Source organism: Moschus berezovskii, chromosome 9 (assembly GCF_049115385.1).
Source record: "Moschus berezovskii isolate FMDL1 chromosome 9, NW_MosBer_1.0, whole genome shotgun sequence".
Lineage (NCBI taxonomy): Eukaryota > Metazoa > Chordata > Mammalia > Artiodactyla > Moschidae > Moschus > Moschus berezovskii.
This window is the reverse complement of record NC_142468.1, coordinates 79679221-79702206: the sequence shown is the minus strand read 5'-3', so window position 1 is coordinate 79702206 and position 22986 is coordinate 79679221. Positions and strand designations below refer to the sequence as shown.

The window sequence follows — 22986 nt, the reverse complement described above, 5'->3', positions numbered from 1 at the left end:
CAAGCAGAGTAGCACAATTTTAGCATAATATTAGCGTGATTCTTAAGGGCCCTGGGATTTGGGGAACGGTAAATGACCTTGCTTATTTAACTTATATGCAGAGTACATCATGAGGAACACTGGGCTGGAAGAAGCACAAGCTGGAATCAAGATTGCCGGGAGAAATATCAATAACCTCAGATATGCAGATGACACCACCCTGATGGCAGAAAAGTGAAGAGGAACTCAAAAGCCTCTTGATGAAAAGTGAAAGAGGAGAGTGAAAGGGTTGGCTTGAAGCTCAGCATTCAGAAAACAAAGATCATGGCATCTGGTTCCATCACTTCATGGGAAATAGATGGAAAAACAGTGGAAACAGTTGTCAGACTTTATTTTTTTGGGCTCCAAAATCACTGCAGAAGCTGACTGCAGTCATGAAATTAAAAGACGCTTACTCCTTGGAAGGAAAGTTATGACCGACCTTGATAGTATATTGAAAAGCAGAGACATTACTTTGCCAACAAAGGTCCGTCTAGTCAAGGCTATGGTTTTTCCCGTGGTCATGTATGGATGTGAGAGTTGGACTGTGAAGAAAGCTGATCACCGAAGAATTGATGCTTTTGAACTGTGGTGTTGGAGAAGACTCGAGAGTCCCTTGGACTGCAAGGAGATCCAACCAGTCCATTCTAAAGGAGATCAATCCTGGGTGTTCATTGGAAGGACTGATGCTAAAGCTGAAACTGCAATACTTTGGCCACCTCATGCGACGAGTTGACTCACTGGAAAAGACTCTGATGCTGGGAAAGGTTGGGGGCGGGAGGAGAAGGGGATGACAGAGAATGAGATAGCTGGATGGCATCACCGACTCTGTGGACATGAGTTTGAGTGAACTCCGGGAGTTGGTGATGGACAGGGAGGCCTGGCGTGCTGTGATTCATGGGGTTGTGGAGAGTCGGACACGACTGAGCGACTGAACTGAAATGAGCAATGGCTTCAAAGGAAAGTCACCAGCGAATAGAAGGATGTTCTGTCTACACGGAAAATCTGTTGTTTAGTACAGTCACCTTCGTTCATCATCTTGATTCTTCTGAATAACTCAATGTAGTTTCTATATTGGCACTTGCTGTTTCATCTTGCACTTTCATGTAACTAAGGTTTCTTTCCTTAAACATCATGAATAAACCTCTGCCAGTTTCAAACTTATCTTCTGCAGCATCCTTACCTCTGTTAGCCTTCAGAGCTGAAGAATTAAAGTCATGCTCTGGATTAGGCTTTGGCTTAAAGGAATGTTGTAGCTGGTTTGACCTTCTATTCAGACCACTGAAACTTTCTCCATATCAGCAGTAAGGCTGTTTCACTTTCTTATCATTCGTGTGCTACAATAGTACTTTTAATTTCCTTCAAGAATGTTTCCTTTGCACACACAGTTTGGCTATCTGTTTGGTGCAAGAGGCCAAGCTTTTAGCCTACCTTAGCTTTCAACATGCCTTCCTCACTAAGCCTAACCACATCTTGCTTTTGATTTAAAGTGAGAGATGTGGGACTCCTCCTTTCACTTGAACAACTTATAGACTACTATCAGGTCATTAACTGCTCTAATTTCAAAGCTGCTGTATCTCAGGAAACAGGGAGGCCCAGGAAGTGGGGGACAGAAGGGGACTGGCTGGTCAGTGGAGCAGTCAGAACACATACATTTGGTTTGCTCTTGTATATGTATGTGGTTTGTGGAACTCCCAAAAATTTACAACAGTGACATCAATGATCACTCACAGACCATTATAACAAAGAAAATAATAATGAAAATATCTGAAATATTGCAAGAATTACCAAAATGTGACACAGAGACACAAGTGAGCAAATGCTGTTAGAAGAACTGGTGCAAGCAGACTTGCTCAAGGTAGGGCTGCCACAAACCTTCGATGTGTAAAAAATGCAGCATCTGGGTTAAAGTGTGATAAAACAAAGGACAATCAGATGAGGTGCCCCTGTAAATCTGTGTTATCTTTAAGTCACTAGGTGTGCGGTCATTTCTGAGGGCAGCAATAAAAGTAAATACCTGGCCATACTGAAAACAGGGGGATAAAGAAAATGTCAAAAGCCAGATGCTAAAATCCCTAGTTCTTTACTTTGGTCAGCTCCCAGAATTCTATACCAGAGCTGGCACAACTGAAAGTCAACTGTGCATATCTCTTTCAAATTCTGCATTCCGTCACATGACGTCACTACATCATCTTGAGAGCATGAAACTGACCACAACGGAGTACTTACACCATATAGCAAATACTACAAAATAGAGCTCTTTCCTCCCAGGTAAGCCAGCTGTTAAAAAAAAATACTGGCCATCTGTATGTCTTCCTTAAATGAAAATAAAAACTTCAAAGAGGTATCATTTCACACTGCTGAGAACGGCTACCATTAAAAAGTCTACAAATAATAAATGCTGGAGAGGGTATGGAGAAAAGGGAATCTTCCTACGCTGTTGGTGGGAAGGTAAGTTGGTGCAGTCAGCTTACGGGAGGTTCCTCAGAAAACTAAAAATAGAATTACCATATGATCCAGCAATCCCACTCCTGGTATATACCCAGACAAAACTATAATTTGAAAAGATACATGTATCCCTATGTTCATAGCAGCACTATTTACAATAGCCAGGACACAAACAGATGAATGGATAAAGATGTGGTACATATATACAATAGAATACTACTCAGCCATAAAAATAAATGAAACATAGATGTGATTAAAAATTATCATGGGCCTTCCATGATAGTTCAGCTGGTAAAGAATCCGCCTCCAACACGGGAGATCTGGGTTTGATCTCTGGGTTGGGAAGATCCCCTGGATAAGGCTACCCACTCCAGTATTCTGGCCTGGAAAATTCCAAGGACTCTATAGTCCATGGGGTCACAAAAGAGTCAGACACAACTGAGCAACTTTCACTTCACAAAGATTATCACACTAAATGAAGTCAGAAAGAGAATGACAAATAGCATATGATACCACTCATATGTGGAATTTAAAATACGGTGCAAATAAATCTATCTACAAATCAGAAACATACTCACAGACAGAGAGAACAGACTTGTGCTTGCCGAGGGGAGAGGGTAGTTGTGGGGAGAACTACTGGGAGTTTGGGGTTAGTAGAGGTAAAGTATTACACATAGAATGGATAAACAAGAAACTGCTACTGTATAGCACAGGGAACTACACTCAATATCCTGTGATAAACAATAATGGAAAAGAATATTTTTAAAAAAGAATATGTGTATTACTGAGTCACTTTGCTGTATAGCAGAAACTGGCACAACACTGTAAATCAACTACATCTCAATAATTTTTTTTTAAAAAATATACCATCCAAGCCTCACTCATAAAAATTCCTATACTATCTTCCATGGTAACTAGATGCAGAAGTTCCTCTAACACCATCTCAAGAATGACAAATAAATATCCACACTAATACTAGACTTAATATGAGTTAAAAATAAATCTTTATTGTATTAAGCACGAAGACCTGGGGAGACTGCTGTTATAGCAGTTCCTATTGTTACACTAGTGAAAGTGCCTAGCCTGACCATCTCAAGTAAAACTTATACAGACAACCTCTATTCATGGATTCAGTAGTCATATATGAATGTGGGAGCTCAACAATAAAAAAGCGGTGCCAAAGAACCGATGCTTTCCAACCATGGTGCTGGAGAAGACTCTAGAGAGTCCCTTGGACTGCAAGGAGATCAAACCAGTTAATCCTAAAGGAAATCAACCCTAAATATTCATTGGAAGGACTGATGCTGAAGCTGAAGCTCCAATACTTTGGCCACCTGATGCAAAGAGCTAAGTCATTGGAAAAGACCCTGATCTGGGAAAGACTGAAGGGAGGAGGAGAAGCGGATGACGGAGGATGAGATGGCTGGTTGTCATCACTGACTCGATGGACATGAGACTGAGCAAGCTCCGGGAGATGGTGGGGGACAGGGAAGCGTGGTGTGCTGCAGTCTGCGGACTCACAGAGTCGGACAACCTGAGCGACTGAACAACAACAACACGGAGTCAGTCTCCAGCTTGCTTTCAGCACCCCACCTTTACACAGAAGTCAACCAGAGACGAGTGGGCACCTGATGAGAACTCTAAACAAAAGCTAGGGACAAAACTAGCAGTGAAAGCAGCTGAATGGAAATAAACCAAGCAGAGTGAAGAAAAAATTTAAGTATATGTGGTTAATACTAGTGCGGTAAGAAAAGACAATCCAACTACGAACAGAACAGCATAACAGTAACACTCAGAAATCTTTTAGTAAGAGCTCATGTAAATCAAAAATATGAGGAGAAATTTTAAAGTTCAGGGGAAAGACTGGAAAATAAAGTGAGAAAACCATTCAAAAAATCAGACCAAAGGGCAGAGAAATAGAAAATAGGTGAAAAAGAAGAACAGAGGTAGAACAGCAATCCAGAGGAACGCTGAATAAAAGGAGACTCAAAAAAACAAGAGCTGAGAAATTTTTCAAGGAGAGAAAACAAGAATTTTCAGAATTAAGGGCCCATCAAGAACCCAGCACAACTAATGAAATCAGATTCATAGCAAGGGTCTGTGAAACTTAAGAAACTGCAGACAAACAGGAGTCTACATATTTTCTGGAGAGTAAAAAGAGGTCAATACACAATGAACAGATAATTAGAATTTCATCACGCTTTCTGATAACAATACTGGAAACTAAAAGGTAATAGAGCAAAGCCATCAAAACTCTGAGGAAAGGTTATTTCCAGCAAGAACTCTATAGGTGGTCAATGTAAAGCTACAATCTCTTGAGACTTGCAAAGTCTCAAAAAAATTTATTACTACCTCCCATGATCTTTCTTTCTCAAGAAGTTACTGGAAGATATGTTCCACCATGGTAAGGCAGTAAACCGAAAAAACCAAGCAAGAGGAGATCCAATGCAGGAACAGGAAAAATGAATACCTGCAATAACAAATATTCTAACATGACTGCCGTAAAGCAGGTCCAGAGGATTTCAGGAGAGATCTCCCTTGTTTTTTGGTGGATTCCAGAGCCCCCCTGCAGACAGCTGTTCAACAGCGAGTTGTGATTCTGGCACTCTCACATGAAGACATGAGCTCATGTCCTTCTACTCTGCCATCTTGAATCAATCTCTCCGAGAGAGATTTCTTCAGGAATAACAAACTAATAGAAAAATGTATATAACTGAGACAACTGGCAAAGATATGAATTAGGGGTAAGTAAATAAAAGATTAGATCAAAGGAAAAGGCGACTGTATCTCCAAGGAAAAGGGAATGTCAGGAAAAACTAAGCGATTTATAATATGGTTCAGATGAGGATGGTGTTCACAAAAGAAACTAACGTAAACATCAAATACTGATCTAACCAAAATGATGAAATAACTATGGAAGGATTGGAAGGATACAGATGTTGAGTGGGAGGGGTGGAAAAAGAGCTAAATAATCATTTTCAATAGCAGAAGTCAACAGATCATTCCTACAAGTGAAAAATGCCCATTGCCTACAGGCAACAAAACAAGCATGTTATTTAGAGACATGTAATAAACACCGAGTTATCAGATAAATGTATGTGCCTACGGGGGTGGGGGGAATAAAAGCATGTCACTTTTCATAATAAATTCTATAGAACTATATAATAGTTCTTCGTGTGTGTGTGTTCAGTCGCTTAGTCATATCCGACTCTTTACGACCCTGTAGGCCATAGCCTGCGAGGGTCCTCTGTCCATGGGGTTTTCTCAGCAAGAATGATGGAATACGTTGCCATTTCCTCCTCCAAAGGATCTTCCTGACCCAGGGATGAAATTCCCATCTCCTGCACTGCAGGCAGATTCTTTACTGCTGAGCCAGTGGGGAATGCAACTACAGTCTATAACCTATGCTTATGTATACAATTTTGATAAGCAAGCTAAAAATAAAGAAGAGAGGGAATAGAGTATGGATTCTGCAACCAGACTACCTGGGTTTATTCCTGAATATGGTCTTTATTAACTGTATAACTTTGAGCAAATTGCTTTAATGCTTGAGTTTTCCTCTGGTAGCAAGAATTTTACCTCATAGAGTTGTTGTGAGGATTGAATTAATACACATAATGCTCTAAAAAACAACAGCTGGCACATAATAAGCATGGATTAACATTGACTTACTTTAGAATATTCATTTCGAGGCCATGTCATCATCCGTTAAATAGCTCTAGAATTCTAATGATAGTATAAAGGTCTTATAGGAGTTTTAAGAAAAGTTATCTTTGCATTACATTATTGTTTATAAACAAATGACATGTTAAATATGCAAACTTTAATTATGTTTCACTGTTTTAACAGTGAAAAGAATTTCTCATACAAACTTCAAGACTGCTACTTGGAATCATCTTTCTTAAAATACCAAGCAATACTCAACTTAGAAAATCAATACTAGAAGGAAGCCCTGAAATTTTATTCAAGCAATCGAAGTCTAAGTTAAGATTAAACAAATCAAGTCTCTACTGACAAAAGACAATTTCCCTTTCTTTAAAAATCAATTTAACAGCATTCATAAAGAAGCATGGAGCTTGCTTCAGGCTGATCAGATTTCCTAATGCTACAGGTTCATCAGTTCAGTTCAGTCGCTCAGTAGTGTCCGACTCTTTGCGACCCCATGAACCACAGCACGCCAGGCCTCCCTGTCCATCACCAACTCCCGGAGTTCACTCAAACTCATGTCCATCGAGTCGGTGATGCCATCCAGCCATCTCATTCTCTGCCATCCCCGTCTCCTCCTACCCCCAATCCCTCCTAGCATCAGACTCTTTTCCAGTGAGTCAACTCTTCACATGAGGTGGCCAAAGTACTAGAGTTTCAGCTTTAGTATCAGTCCTTTCAATGAACACCCAGGACTGATCTTTAGGATGGACTGGCTGGATCTCCTGGCAGTCCAAGGGACTCTCAAGAGTCTTCTCCAACACCACAGTTCAAAAGCATCAATTCTTCAGCAATCAGCCTTCTTCATAGTCCAACTCTCACATCCATACATGACCACTGGAAAAACCATAGCCTTGACTAGACGGACCTTGGTTGGCAAAGTAATGTCTCTGCTTTTTAATATGCTATCTAGGCTGGTCATAACTTTCCTTCCAAAGAGCAAGTGTCTTTTAATTTCATGGGTGCAATCAGCATCCGAAGTGATTTTGGAGCCCAAAAAATAAAGTCTGACACTGTTTCCACTGTTTCTCCATCTATTTCCCATGAAGTAATGGGACCAGATGCCATGATCTTCATTTTCTGAATGTTGAGCTTCAAGCCAACCTTTTCACTCTCCTCTTTCACTTTCATCAAGAGGCCTTTGAGGTCCTCTTCACTTTCTGCCATAAGGGTGGTGTCATCTGCATATCTGAGGTTATTGATAATTCTCCCGGCAATCTTGATTCCAGCTTGTGCTTCTTCCAGCCCAGCGTTCCTCAAGATGTACTCTACATATAAGTTAAATAAGCATATAATAAGTTAAATAAGCATATACAACCTTGACGTACTCCTTTTCCTATTTGGAACCAGTCTGTTGTTCCATGTCCAGTTCTAACTGTTGCTTCCTGACCTGACCTGCATACAGGTTTTTCAAGAGGCAGGTCAGGTGATCTGGGATTCCCATCTCTTTCAGAATGTTCCACAGTTTATTGTGATCCACACAGTCAAAGGCTTTGGCATAGTCAATGAAGCAGAAATAGATGTTTTTCTGGAACTCTCTTGCTTTCTCCATGATCCAGCGGATGTTAGCAATTTGATCTCTGGTGCCTCTGCCTTTTCTAAAACCTGCTTGAACATCTGGAAGTTCACGATTCACATATTGCTGAAGCCTAGCTTGGAGAATTTTGAGCATGACTTTACTAGCGTGTGAGATGAGTGCAATTGTGTGGTAGTTTGAGCATTCTTTGGCATTGCCTTTCTTTGGGATTGGAATGAAGACTGACCTTTTCCAGTCCTGTGGCCACTGCTGAGTTTTCCAAATTTGCTGGCATATTGAGTGCAGCACTTTCACAACATCATCTTTCAGGATTTGAAATAGCTCAATTTTAATTCCAACACCTCCACTAGCTTTGTTCGTAGTGATGCTCTCTAAGGCCCACTGACTTCACATTCCAAGATGTCTGGTTCCAGGTGAGTGATCACGCCATCGTGGTTATCTTCGTCGTGATCTTTTTTGTACAGTTCTTTTGTGTATTCTTGCCACCTCTTCTTAATATCTTCTGCTTCTGTTAGGTCCATACCATTTCTGTCTTTTATTGAGCCCATCTTTGCATGAAATGTTCCCTTGATAGCTCTAATTTTCTTGAAAAGATCTCTTCTTTTTCCTATTCTGTTGTTTTCCTCTATTTCTTTGCATTGATCGCTGAGGAAGGCTTTCTTATCTCTCCTTGCTATTCTTTGGAACTCTGCATTCAGATGCTTATATCTTTACTTTTCTCCTTTGCTTTTCGCCTCTCTTTTTTTCACAGCTATTTGTAAGGCCTCCTCAGACAGCCATTTTGCTTTTTTGCATTTCTTTTCCATGGGGATGGTCTTGGTCCCTGTCTCCTGTACAATGTCACGAACCTCCGTCCAGAGTTCATCAGGCACTCTATCTATCAGATCTAGACCCTTAAATCTATTTCTTACTTCCACTGTATAATCATAAGGGATTTGATTTAGGTCATATCTGAATGGTCTAATGGTTTTCCCTACTTTCTTCAATTTAAGTCTGAATTTGGCAATAAGGAGTTCACGATCTGAGCCACAGTCAGCTCCTGGTCTTGTTTTTGCTAACTGTATACAGCTTCTCCATCTTTGGCTGCAAAGAATATAATGAATCTGATTTCGGTGTTGACCATCTGGTGATGTCCATGTGTAGAGTCTTCTCTTGTGTTGTTGGAAGAGGGTGTTTGCTATGATCAGTGCGTTCTCTTGACAAAACTCTATTAGCCTTTGCCCTGCCTCATTCCGTGCTCCAAGGCCAAATTTGCCTGTTACTCCAGGTGTTTCTTGACTTCCATTTTTGCATTCCAGTCCCCTATGATGAAAAGGACATCTTTTTTGGGTGTTAGTTCTAAAAGGTCTTGTAGGTCTTCATAGAACTGTTCAACTTCGGCTTCTTCAGCATTACTGGTTGGGGCATAGACTTGGATTACTGTAATACTGAATGGTTTGCCTTGGAAACGAACAGAAATCATTCTGTCCTTTTTAAGATTGCATCCAAGTACTGCATTTCGGACTCTTTTGTTGACCATGATGGCTACTCCATTTCTTCTAAGGGATTCCTGCCCACAAAAGTAGATATAATGGTCATCTGAGTTAAATTCACCCATTCCAGTCCATTTTAGTTCACTGATTCCTAGAATGTCGACATTCACTCTTGCCATCTCCTGTTTGACCACTTCCAATTTGCCTTGATTCATGGACCTAACATTCCAGGTTCCTATGCAATATTGCTCTTTACAGCATCGGACCTTGCTTCTATCATCAGTCACATCCACAACTAGGTATTTGTTTTGCTTTGGCTCCATCCCTTCATTCTTTCTGGAGTTATTTCTCTACTGATCTCCAGTAGCATACTGGGCACCTACCGACCTGGGGAATTCCTCATTCAGTATCCTATCATTTTGCCTTTTGATACTGTTCATGGGGTTCTCAAGGCAAGTATACTGAAGTGGTTTGCCATTCCCTTCTCCGGTGGACCACATTCAAGATACACATACATTTCAGTCAGTCACATCTCCTCGATTGCTGCTGCTGCTGCTAAGTCACATCAGTCGTGTCCGACTCTGTGTGACCCCACAGACTGCCCAACAGGCTCCTCTGTCCCTGGGATTCTCCAGGTAAGAACACTGGAGTGGGTTGCCATTTCCTTCTCCAAGGCATGAAAGTGAAAAGTGAAAGTGAAGTCGCTCAGTCGTGTCCGACTCCTAGTGACCCCATGGACTGTAGCCCACCAGGTTCCTCCGTCCATGGGATTCTCCAGGCAAGAGTACTGGAGTGGGTTGCCATTGCCTTCTCCTCTCCTAGATTACATCAGTCTAAAGACAACTAGAATTACATAAAGGCAACAATGCTTATTATTTTTAATACTTCTTAATCCACACTGAAAACTAAATTTTAAAAATCCAGTAGCCCACTAATAAAACCTTACCTTTTTCTATGTTCCTTCCTTGATTCTAAACATATATCCTAAACAAAAGGTGACTTTAAAACCCAAACTTTCCTCTAATCAGGCAGTAAATACATCATTATCCTCTTCCCTGCCTCCCACAAATAATTTTTTTCTTAAAGTGCATTCATTTACTGCACTGAATGTCAGAATATCAACAATTACCAACACAGAAAGTTTCTTTTCCAAAAGAGCTTAAAACAAGAAATAAAATGAATATATCTACTTAGTATTTTTATTTCATATTCTATATTTTGCCTTTTTTATTGTTCAAAAAATAGACATCTTTATGATAAAAGTGGGTAACCTCTGACATAAAAACAGCACAACAAATATATCCAATACTGTAAGAAGCCAAGGGGAACACGTGATTTTCAGCAGCAAGATTATCTTCAAAGAAAAGTGACATATATATAGGGATGGCCTTACAGAACAGACAGAATTCAGGAATGCAGAGAAGGAGGAATGTGACGCTACATGATACTGGAGGCAGAAGGAAAAGACTGGGCCAAAGTAAGGACCAAAGCATGACCACAGTGAGCAGCATATATGAGGAATAATAATTAGTTTACTTTGCATTAAAATGCAGAAGGGAGAGAAAGACTGTCTTTTTCCTAAAGGGAACAGAAGTTTGCAAACACAGAGCACTCCAACATTTAGGAAACATGAAAAAGAGAAGCCCTTAACAAAAAAAATTCAGTTAGCGTGGGTTTTGTTGCCAGATCTCACCCAAGTTGGAAGTCTGCCTGGAAACTTGGTATACGCGAGTAGGCTTCACTTCTAGCCTGGGTGTATAGAGAACAAGCAGTCTTCATTGGGCCACCCCTAAATCCCAGCCAACAAGGAGAGAAAACAGCGCCTGCGACAGAAATCACACTAGCACTGGCCCAGACAGTTTATTAAATTTCTTTGAACTCAATGGTGTTTCCCCCTACAATGTATAAAAATGTATTAATAATGCTTAGCACAAGAAAGCACTCAAAATGTGAAAGCTATTATCAACACTCTAAAATTAACATCTATCACACTAACAAGCTTGTCACTTTCAGTGGCAAAAACCCTATTATTTAATTTAAATAACAAACAGCTGAGAAGGTGATAGACTGAGTCTGAAATATTTAAAGAGAGAGCCTGAACCGTGGTGGGAGCTGAAAGGTCTGAGAACTAAACAACAAAGTAAAATTTGGGGAGGAAAGTTGCAGTAAAGTACACAGACAATTCAATGGGAAAAGAACAGTCTTTTCCACAAATGGTGAGAGGAAAACTGGATAGCTACATGCAAAAAATGACATTAACCTCTACCCCACACCATACACAGAGCTAACTCAAAAAAAGATCACAGACCTAAATGTAAGAAAACTACAAAACTCCTGAAAGGAAGCATAACCTACATGATCTTGGATTAGACAGTTTTCTTAGATATGCCAAAAAACAGGCAAAATGGGGGGGCAGAAAGGATAAATTGGACAAAATCAAAATAAAAAACCTTTAGGGACTTCCCTTGTGGTCCATTGGTTAAGAATCCGCCTTCCAGGGCAGGGGATGCAGGTTCAATCCCTGGTCAGGGAACTAAGTTCCCACATGTCACAGGGTAACGAAGGCCGTGCACTGCAACAAACAGCCGACGTGGCCAAATAAATACAGACTTTAAAAATCACACACCTCTGTGACGCAGATGACACTGGCAGGAAAGTGAGAGCAACAACAAAGACGTACAACTCATGTTATCTGAACGGAGTCTGCATCCCGAGTGTGTCAAGAACTCTTACTAACTCAATAACCAAAAGACATATAACCCAACTTAAAAATGGATTGAGGATTTGAATAGACGTTTCTCCAAAGATGTACAAATCGCCAATAAGCACATGAAAAGATGCTCACTGTCACTGTCATTAGGAAAGTACAAATGAAAATCACAATGAGCTACCGTCTGACATCCACCACATTAACTAGAATCAAAAGACATGTAATAAGAGTCAATGAAGATATGGAGAAATCGGAGCCTTCATACATTGCTGATGGGTATTTAAACTGGAATAGACAATCTAGAGAACAATCTGGCAGTTCTTTAAACAATTAATAAACATAGTTACCATATGACCTAGTCATTCCACTCCAAGATACATAACCAAAAGAAACGAAAATATATGTCCACAGAAAAAATCTGTACATGAATGTTCACAGCAACACTATTCACAGTAGTCAAAAAGTAGAAACAGTTCAAACATCCATCAACTGATAAAGGGACAAACAAATGTGGTATGTCTATACAATGGAATATTATTTGGCCATAAAAAATGCAGTACTGATATGTGCTACAACACAGTTGATTCCTGAACATATGCTAAGTGAAAAGACATCAGCCGCAAAAGACTGCATGTTTCATGATTTCATTTATATGAGATGTCTGGAATAGGCAAATCTAAATACACAGAAAATAGATTAGTAGTTGCCAAGGGCTGGGGGGAGTAGAGATTAGGGATTGACTGTTAATGGGTACGAGGTTTCATTTGGCTTGATAAAAATGTTCTAAATATACATTATGCTGATAGTTGCATTAATACAGCCATGAATTAAAAAAAATTTTTTTAATCACTGAATTACATACTTTAAATGGGTAAATTTTATAGTATATGAATTATAAATTATACCTTAAAGATTTTTTTTTAAAGGTTAGGTAATTCTTTAAAATTAAAAAAAAAAAAGCCAGGGCAAGTTTTATAGCTTTCTTTTTAAAATACCTCCCAATGAAACTCTCTTCTCTGGAAGAATCTTGCAGAACTTTGCATTTTGTAATAAGAAGGAAGTTCACTCCAAAACAGGGTCTACAAAGAGACGATTCATTCTGAGGAAATAGAACATCCAAGAACAATCTCTGGACTGTTCTATAGTCCCTTAGCTATATAACTTTCCAACCAAGGACAGGAAGTAATAAGAAGTAGTAATAATAAAAGTAGCAATGAAAGTTATTATTAATTTAGGTAATAAGTATTGAGTTTTTATTATGCATCACGTTTTCAAAGTATTTTCTTACCCAATATTCACTTTAAAAAACCTTATTCAAAATAAAAGTCCACAGCAGAAGGCTGGCTAAATAAATTATGATATACTATACAGTAAACTATTATACAGTCATTAAAAAATCATTTTCTGGCTATGATACCAAAAGCACAGGAGAGAAAAAAAAGATGGGCCTCACCAAAATAAAAAATTTTGTGCATCAAAAGACACTATCCTTTGAAAAGGGATACCACTCCTTGGGTGAATAAGCAACCCACTGATTGGGAAAAAATATCTGCAAATCATGTATCTGATAAGATGCAACTCAACAACAAAGAAACCAAATAGCCTGATTATAAAATGGGCAAAGTACTTAGATATTTCTCCAAAGAAGATATACAAACATTCAGGAAACACACGAAATGACGCTCAACATCACTAGTTAACAGGGATGTGTAACCTAACACCCAGATTCACAGCAGCGTTATTCACAACAATCAAAAAGTGGAACCCAAGCATCCATTAATAGACAAATGGACAAATAATGCATGACACGTGCATATATACCATGGACTATTATTCAGCCCTGAAAAAGAAGGAAAAGTTGGCACATGCAACAACACTGTTAAATCTTTGAAGACACCATGACAAGTGAAGGGCTTCCCTGGTGGCACTAGTGGTAAAGAGCCCATCTACCAGTGCAGGAAACATAAGAGACACAGGTTCGATCCCTGGGTCAGAAGATCCCACGGAGGAGAGCATGGCAACCCACTCCAGTATTCTTGCCTGGAGAATCCCATGGACAAAGGAGCCTGGTGGGCTACAGTCCATGGAGTTTCAAAGAGTTGGACACGACTGAAGCGACTGAGCATGCATGTATAGCACAGTGCCTGCTAAGTGAAAGAGGCCAGTCGTGAAAAGACAAACATTGCGTGATTTCTCTTTCATGAGATTCCTAACCAAATTCATTGAGACAGAAGTAGAATGGTGGTTGCCAGTGGCTTTCCAGGGGGAAGGGGACAATGTGGGGTTAAGTGTTTAACAGTGTACAAAGTTTCAAGTGGGGAAGATGAAGAAGTTCTCCAGATGGATGGTAGTGATGGTTACATAACACTTTACTTAATGCCACAGAGCCATATAATTAAAATGGTAAATCTGTTACAAATGTTTTATCACCATAAAAATCATTTTATGACAATCACACTAAGAATTATCAGTGACAAGTAATGGCAGAATAACGTGTGGTGGGATGAACTAGCCATCTTTCCCACTTAATTGGCTAGCACACAGTCATCAAAACAATATAGTGGGTCTGACACTCTGATCAAGAGCCCTTTCCTCCTGGGTAACAAAGAAAACAGCGACTGACAGCTATGGATTCCTGCATTAGGAGGCTCCAAGTAAAGCAGAAAAGATGTAAATGCTTCCTGGCACGATAACAGAGCTCATCTAGTAGGCTTCACATAAACTTTGCTCATCTATAATTAAGGCTGTGAGATGTCTGAGAAAGATAAATGCTTTTCTTGAGCTGTGTTACTTCACAGGTTACTTAGGAAACGAAACCAGCTTGATCACTGGTCTCATCAATATAGAGGCTGCACAGAATCGAGCGCTCACTTTTACCTTCATTTGCTGGGCGAGCTCTCCTACCTCTCCAAACCAGGTAGAGAAGAAAATTATTGAGCAGAGGAAAGCATCACTGCCTCTCCTGCAGAGGCGAGAGGCATTGTTCAACCATGCAAAATATGAGTGGGATTCAAGGAGAAACGGCGCTTCCTGTGGAGAACACGACAGGGGTGATGTCATCTGACTGAAAGACTAGAAGCAGAGAAGGAGTGGTCTGACACAGGCATGAGCCCCTCTCTTTCTCTACGACTTCATCTCCTGTCACTCTTCCCTGAGATCACTCCGCTTGCCTTCCTGCTATTCCTCCACACCAGCCGTGGAGCCGGCTGAGGGATCCTACACTCTTTCTGCCTGAAACGTTCTTTCCTCAGTTTTTCTCACACTGCCTCACCTCATTCGGTTCATCTTCTCCAATGCCAGGTTTGTAAAGTCTTTCTTTGATGATTTTATTTAAGATAGCTTCTCCCCATCATTCTGTATCCCCCTACACGGTTTCATTTTTTTTTTCCATAGACTAATCACAGTTTGACATAATTCATTTATTGTTTATTTGTCACTGGAAAGTATTAATAAACCCACAGGGCAGGAAGGCTGTCAGTCTTACTCATTACAATATTACCAGAGCTTAGAACAGGGGCATACAAAACAACAAATAAATACATGTTGAAGGAATATGGGCAGGGGACGAGAGAAAGGAGAGTGCAATGGACAGGTCAGATAGTATCCAAAAAGGACACTCCTACTTTCAAAGGACTAAGCCTGGAAGTGTCTCCCCTTGGAGTCTTAAGCATTTAACACCTGATAGCTAGAATGTTGGCCTTTACTCCTCCTACACAGCTTGAGAGTTTCCTGACTCATTAGTAAAGAAAGCTGTATATCTGTATTGCAGTTCAGATGAGTTGGTGAGAAGAAGGCTGCTGCTGCTGCTGCTAAGTCACTTCAGTCGTGTTCGACTCTGTGTGACCCCATAGACGGAAGCTCACCAGGCTCCCCCGTCCCTGGGATTCTCCAAGCAAGAACACTGGAGTGGGTTGCCATTTCCTTCTCCAATGTGTGAAAGTGAAAAGTGAAAGTGAAGTCGCTCAGTCATATCTGACTTGTAGCGACCCCATGGACTGCAGCCTACCAGGCTCCTCTGTCCATGGGATTTTCTAGGCAAGAGTACTGGAGTGGCTGACAGGGCCAGAATTGCCTTGGCTTAGCAGCAGCAGTGAAGAAATCAGTAACCCAAAAGTAAAAAGACAATTCCAAGTGCTAAAGAAGGAACCCTTGACTTTATCACAAAAATTAGCAAAGATTTCCCTTCAAAATCAAAAAAAGGGAAGGGCCCGGATACACTCAGTTTACTTACATAAGTTCAATTCTATGGGGGGAGGGAGGAAGATATATATGGAGGAAAAAAATACATGCAAGTTATTAAAATGCAATTAATATACATTGTGCATTTTTAAATATTTAAAAACCGAACAGCTAGACATGAGATGGTTGGATAGCATCACCAGCTCAATGAACATGAATTTGAGCAAACACTGGGAGACAGTGAAGGACAAGGAAGCCTGGTGTGGTGCAGTCCATGGGGTTGCAAAGAGGTGGACATGACTTAGTGACACGACATTAACAGCAAGACATTAAAATATTTGGTTATCTTAAAGCCACAAGTGTTCCATAAATCCAACGACAGCTTCAACGCATTCTTTGTGTTATTAATGTCTAAAAGGGATATTAATAGAGAAAAAATTTAAGAAGACATAGAGAAGAAGTACATTAAATAGCAACAGTTATCTATGGGTGGTTAAATCAAGGATGACCTTAGTGATCTTACTACTTACATATTTTTCATGTAATCACAATAAATTTATTTAAAAATTAAAACAATAAATAATTTAGCAATCAGCTTAACCAAAGAAATATAATACTACCACCCGATATAAGGCCTTTTTCTGTTCTGAAAGGCAGAGGAGTGGACTAAAACATTTTCCTATTTATAACCTTTTCCCCCAAACCAAAAATCACTGTGATGGTGAACATTTTATTTCTTCCTTTCAACACAATTTGCAACAGGTTTATTAATCTTAATTTTTTAAAAAACACTACCCACAAAAATTGTGATTATATTAGAATTTGAATTTTTCAATATTCCACTGGTATAAGGAATACCTTGAACTAAGTAACAAGATTTTTTGTGTCACGCGCTCAGAACCACATAGTATCAAGAACTAGTCTTGATAGTAACATCCTCAGAAACAATCTAAAATTACCGAGAACGGGGCTTCCCTGGTGGTCCAGTGGTTACCAATCTGCTTTGCAATGCAAGGGACATGGGTTTGACCCCTAGTCCAGGAAGCTCCCACATGCACGACAGCGACCAAGCCCATGTGCCACGACGACTGAGCCAGCGCTCTAGAGCCCGTGAACCACAACTGCTGAGCCCACTCGCTGCAACTACTAAAGCCCCTGCACCTAGAGCCTGCACTCCTCAACAGGAGACGCCACTGCAATGAGAAGCCAGCACACTACAGCGAAGAGAAGCTCCCGCGTGCCACAACTAGAGAAAGCCTGTGTACAGCAATGAAGACCCTGCAACCAAAAAATAAAATAAATCCTTAAAAAATGAAATAAAATTACAGAGAAGAAGAAAATATCTATTTAAAAGAAATAACATGAGCTAATGAAGAGAGAACAGTGGATACTTTTTTGCCTACCCACATACTCTCCTCTCTTCCACCTTTCCAATAGAATACCAATTTTCTTCATATTTCCACCCTCATCCTCAGCTGCAAGTTAAAGTGTGAAAGTTGCTCAGTCGCGTCTGACTCTGCGATCCCATGGACTATACAGTCCATAGAATTCTCCAGGCCAGAATACTGGAGTGGGTAGTCTTTCCCTTCTCCAGGAGATCTTTCCAACCCAGGGATCGAATCCAGGTCTCCCGCATTGCAGGTGGAATCTTTACCAGTTGAGCCGCAAGGGAAGCCCAAGCTGTAAGGGTGGATCCCAATTACTCTAACCAGACTGGGTAGAACCACCCAGACTGAAGGGAAAGACATCGTCTAGGATTATAGGAACAGATCACTCTCTCCTTGTCGATTTTATTAATTAAAACTGATTTCAAGGAAGAAATCAACCTTTGGATATCAACTTTGTGAAGTGCAGGGCAGGGAAAGAGAAAGAAACTGGATCTATAGTGAAGTCACTGATTTGCTGAATCAAATAATTTTGGAGTTTGTCTATTAGTCTGCATTTCCTATTCCGTATCCTAACAAAGTTCCTTTTAAAGCAAACTGGAGTCAGTTTACATTAAACTCAATTTGTATAGCCAGAAGTATCCTAACTCATGTGGAAGGAAATAAAACAATTTTGAATTATCTCATTAACAAAACAGTCAAAAACTATGTGTTAATACCTAAATTTAAACTTAGAATTGTTGACATCTCAATCATAAAAATAACTATCCCACTTGCCACAATGTCTTAATAGCTGCACAAAAAGACATTAGTCAATACCAACGCATCTTTCTCAAAGAATTTTTTAAAAGAAAAATAGTTGTATATACTTATACTTTATTTTTTTATGTAAAAAATAGGAAAGAACAATATGAGCATTCTATCTAGGGCTTGCATTTGGTTGAAAAACAACTTAATAATCAGATATAGTTTATAAGAATGTTTAGACAACTCATGTACGTAATAGTTTGAAAACTTTCCTGTTTGTACTTTGTATACACCCTCATACATACACAATTGCTTAAATCTGTAGACACAACTGCAATAATTCATATAAAAGGAAAGCACTTTTATTTTATTACAGATATCCACCAAAGGATATGCCATGGTGCATTAATAACATGAGAATCATAACCCAAGGGTTTTTTTCCTTGCTTGATGGCTATATAAAATATATATCTGGCTTATGAAATATATATCTCTTTAGTGATTTATAGTAATATACAAATATTGTCAGGCAAATATTAGAACACTAAAGTTTACTGTTGCCAAGTCTCTGTGGCTAAATGTCAATTAAAGAAGTAAAGCAAGAAAAACATTTGAATTCCTGCAGTCAAGTTCAAGGATGTGCTTCAGTCGTGTCTGACTCTTTGCAACCCTATGGACTGTAGCCTGCCAGGTTCCTCTGTCCATGGAATTCTCCAGGCAAGAATACTGGAGTGGGTTGCCATGCCCTCCTCCAGGGGATATTCCTAACCCAGGGATAGAACCCGCATCTCTTATGTCTCCCTCATTGGCAGGTGGGTTCTTTATCACTAGCAACATCTGGGAAGCCCAGTTCAAGAATACAGGAGGGAAAAACAAAAGTGAATGAATTCTGAGTCCACTCTTGAAATCTTACATGTCTGATTCTAGCAGAATGAACCAAAAACCTCAGTTTAGAAAACCTAGGACGACTTCACTTTCACTTTTCACTTTCACACATTGGAGAAGGAAATGGCAACCCACTCCAGTGTTCTTGCCTGGAGAATCCCAGGGACAGCGGAGCCTAGTCGGCTGCCGTCTATGTGGTCGCACAGAGTCGGACACGACCGAGGCGACTTAGCAGCAGCAGCAGCAGGGTAACTTTATATGTCCCATACATTGAACAGCAGGTTGGAGGCACAATCAAATCTAAACATTTATTACAGCAAGAACTGGAAATCTGTACTATTAAAGGGTAAATACAACTGTTGTATCATAGGGGAGAATAAATGAGAAATGGAAATCCAATGCAGTAAGGGAAACTGGTTGGCAAATGGTTAAACAGTTTTCAAACTCTTCAGTGTCAAATCATTATTGCTGGACTCAAACTTAGCATCCTATCAGAGTACAGGAATGGTACACAAACCGCACCCCTAGATATCCCTCAATAAATTAAACTCAAAAAACTGTCAATGTTATTGGATATATACTTCTTAAAGCCTTCTTTCAACTAAAAACCAAAACAGTTGCAGTAACAGCTGTTTCCTCATTACTTCTGTCCTAAAGACATGGATTCTTAAAACTTTCAGTTAATAAAAAGACTAAATTTTAAGAGTTGAAAGGAACCTTAGGAAATCATTTCTAAACACAAGCTAGGAAATTCTGATGAATGCGTTTAGCAAAGAAATACAGAGTTCTTTATATTTAAGACTTAATGTTGATTGCTGAGGGTAACACAAATATGTTTAAAACCTGACACCTTCCGTTAAGGAATGTATAGGATGCCCCAAGGAATTATGCGATCTGAGACAGAATAATATACCATCATAAAATAAAAACAAAATCCTAAGAACCAAGAGGAATCTTTAGGCAAGACAAAAAGGCTTCCGTGGATGCTGAGGTGATGAGTTAAACCCCGAATCTGGACACCCGGCCACGGTAGGGAAGGACACTGCAGGCAGTGAGAACAGGATAAACTCTGTTGCCCCACACTTACAGACCTCGTTTCCTCCTTCCGTAGACAGTCTGCTCTTGCCATGCCAGTCCTGCTGTCTTCCAACAGGACGGGTTCTTCCATTCCCTCCTGAGGGCCTTTGCACCCACTGCTCCCTTTGCCTGGAAAGAATTTCCTCCAGATAATTGCAACGCTGCCTTTCTCCACCTCTTTCAAGTCTTTGCTCCAGTATCACCATCTCAGCAGAAACGTATCTGACTATTCTATTTTAAAGTGTCACCTTTGCATTCCGTATCACCCTTCCCTGCTTTATTTGTCCCACAGCACCTATTACTATCCGGCATGGTATATATTCTACTTATTAGCTTTGTCTATGTCCCAGCTGAAAAAGCTTAAGTTATCTGTTTGTTCACCTCCAAATTTTAAAAACACTACCTGCACATGGTAGGCATGAAATCAATATTTGTTGAGAAACTGACTGATAGAATAAAAACTGAATAATGAACTGATTGACTGAAAAGGATTTCTGCCCTCAAACAGGCAAGCAAATATATAAATAATCTCAAATTATTCCTGAATGACAAAAATAAACAGCTGGCAAAACTCGATTTATGAAAGAGTAATAACATTTCCTGGCATCCCCCACTTCCTCACGTTCAGTGACCATTCTATTCTTCTTTTACATCTCTTAGCAACTTACTCCCAGCCACACCCGTCATTTAGCAATGGACACGAGTTTGAGCAAATTCCGCAAGATAGTGAAGGATAGGAAAACCTACAGTGCTGCAGCTCACAGGGTCGCAAACAGTCGGACATTTCTTCATGACTGAACAACAAGATGACACCAGAGCTGCCACTCTTCCACGTTAACCTTACTGCTACCTACTGAGTAAAGGTAAAATATATTTCTGTTGCCAGCACTAGGCAAGAGAAAGAGGTATCTCTGCATTTCAACTTCAACACATTTTTCTGCACATAAAGTCTACACTACAGGAGTGGTTACACTGATATTATGAATTAGCCAAACCTTCTACTTTGAATACTGCTTAATTATTAATTGGAGATATGGAGAAACACATGTTAAAATTCTGTTTCACAGCTGGAACATACTGTTTCTACACTGCAAATGGATGGCCAGGCAACATGGCTCAAAGAAAGATACCTTCAGGAAAGGCTAGCACAGCAATGTATTTAAGGCAAATGGGGAACAATGTAAAATCAAGGGGATTTTTTTTCATTCAGAAAAATCAACTAGAATTTTATCCTGGATTAAAGAATGATGTAGAATTCTTAAAGTATTAGGATCAAAATTATACTATACTAAAACGAAACAGGAGTAGTAGAAAATATTCTTTTCTACTTATCGCCAGCAAAAGCAAAATTACTTACGGATATGAGAAATGAGCTCAAGATTTCTCACTTCAACTAACACCTCCACACAGACTGCATTATCATTTCAGGCAAAGTGAAATTGTCACATTTAATTTTTAAAGGCAGGAATGACTTCCATCTGGGATTTATCTGCATAAAAGTGTTAGCAGTGGCATAGTTTCAACATTTAATTGAAAGTTCATTTTCTGGCTCTAAGCAAAATGTCCAATACAAAGTTATATACAACAATAAAACATGCAACAATAAGCAAGAGTTGTATGTCCACATTATTCCTATCACTGAGAGCCTAATTTTGTTACCGCAGTGGTAAATTTTGCCCTCAGAAAGGCACACTGGTCTATAACCCTTCATCAAACAGTGATAAATTACTTGTAAATTACTACTGTAAAACCTGCGTTTTCCCACAATATTTACACTTCTGAAAGGGTTTAACAAATATTACTATTCTTTGTAAGGAGAAGAAAAACTATAAATTAGGGCAAACTCCCTTACGTAGAAAAATGACAAACCAGTCGCTGAAATGGTCACTTTCAGGTATAGCATCACCGTTCTACTTGATCAAACAACAATCCTCGCCAGTTATTGAAGGAGTAAATAAAATACAACCGCTAGGGGAAAAGCCACAGAGAAACGTTAGGTCCTCACCTATCTTTGTCGTTAAAAAGGAGACACCGGACAGTCACACTGAGCACTCGATCGCGTATGGCAACCTACGGGAGAGACTACAGAGCGTGCAGGTCTCTCCAAACGCAGGAAGTCAAAGTTCCTGCGCGACAAGAGGATTACACCGGAAAAAAAAAAAACACTAGCCCATCTGTCCACATAGGAGAAGAGAAAGAAGTCAGGCAGGAAAGGCTGGGAGTCGGGGAGGTGGGGCTGCCAGACCAACCGGCTCCGCGCCGTCTTCCTCGGCTGCAGACCCGGGAGGGCTCGCGCGCGCAGGTGGGCTGCAGCCGCCGGCCCCGCTTGGGCCCCGCACCGGGAAGTCTCCAGGGCCTCGCCCGCACAGCCGGGAAGCCACCCAGCCCACAGACAGGCGGAGGAGCCGCCGGAGAAGAGCCACGTCGGAGGAAGGGAGAGCGGAGGGAGGTGGGCACCTGGCACACCCACCCGGAGGCTGACAGCCCGGAGCGCGCGGCGGCCGGGCCGCCAGGAGGGCCGCGGCGCGCCTGAGGGGGTCGCCCGGAGGGCGCTGCCGGCCGCCAACGACCCCCCCGCGCCCCGATCGGCGGCGGCGGGCACTCACGTAGGGCTGGTAGAACTTGGAGAGCCGCGGCTTCCCGTGGTTGTTAAAGATGAGGATCGCCTTGATCATGGCTGAGCCGGGCGGACCGGGCGGGAGCTGGGGGCCGGGGCGGGGGCGGGCGCGCGAGCCTCGCCTCGGGATCTCGCCGGCTGTCCTTCCCCACCCGCCCCCTCCCGCACACGCGCGCGCGCGCGCGCCCCCGAGACTCGGGGCGGGG

At 40.8% G+C, this 22986-nt stretch overlaps 1 protein-coding gene across 2 annotated transcripts in view; it reads right to left on the bottom strand.

The window, feature by feature from the left end:
* AP3S1 (adaptor related protein complex 3 subunit sigma 1) overlaps positions 1–22977 on the bottom strand; it is a 76862-nt gene extending 53885 nt beyond the window's left edge. Inside the window, exon 1 of one of the 2 annotated variants that reach the window (XM_055435512.2) lies at positions 22770–22977. In XM_055435512.2, coding sequence (XP_055291487.1) covers positions 22770–22838 — 69 coding nt within the window. In that variant the 5' untranslated portion in view covers positions 22839–22977. The remainder of the gene's footprint in view (positions 1–22769) is intronic. The other variant, XM_055435511.2, reaches the window with a different exon arrangement.
* Positions 22978–22986: the final 9 nt, after the last annotated feature.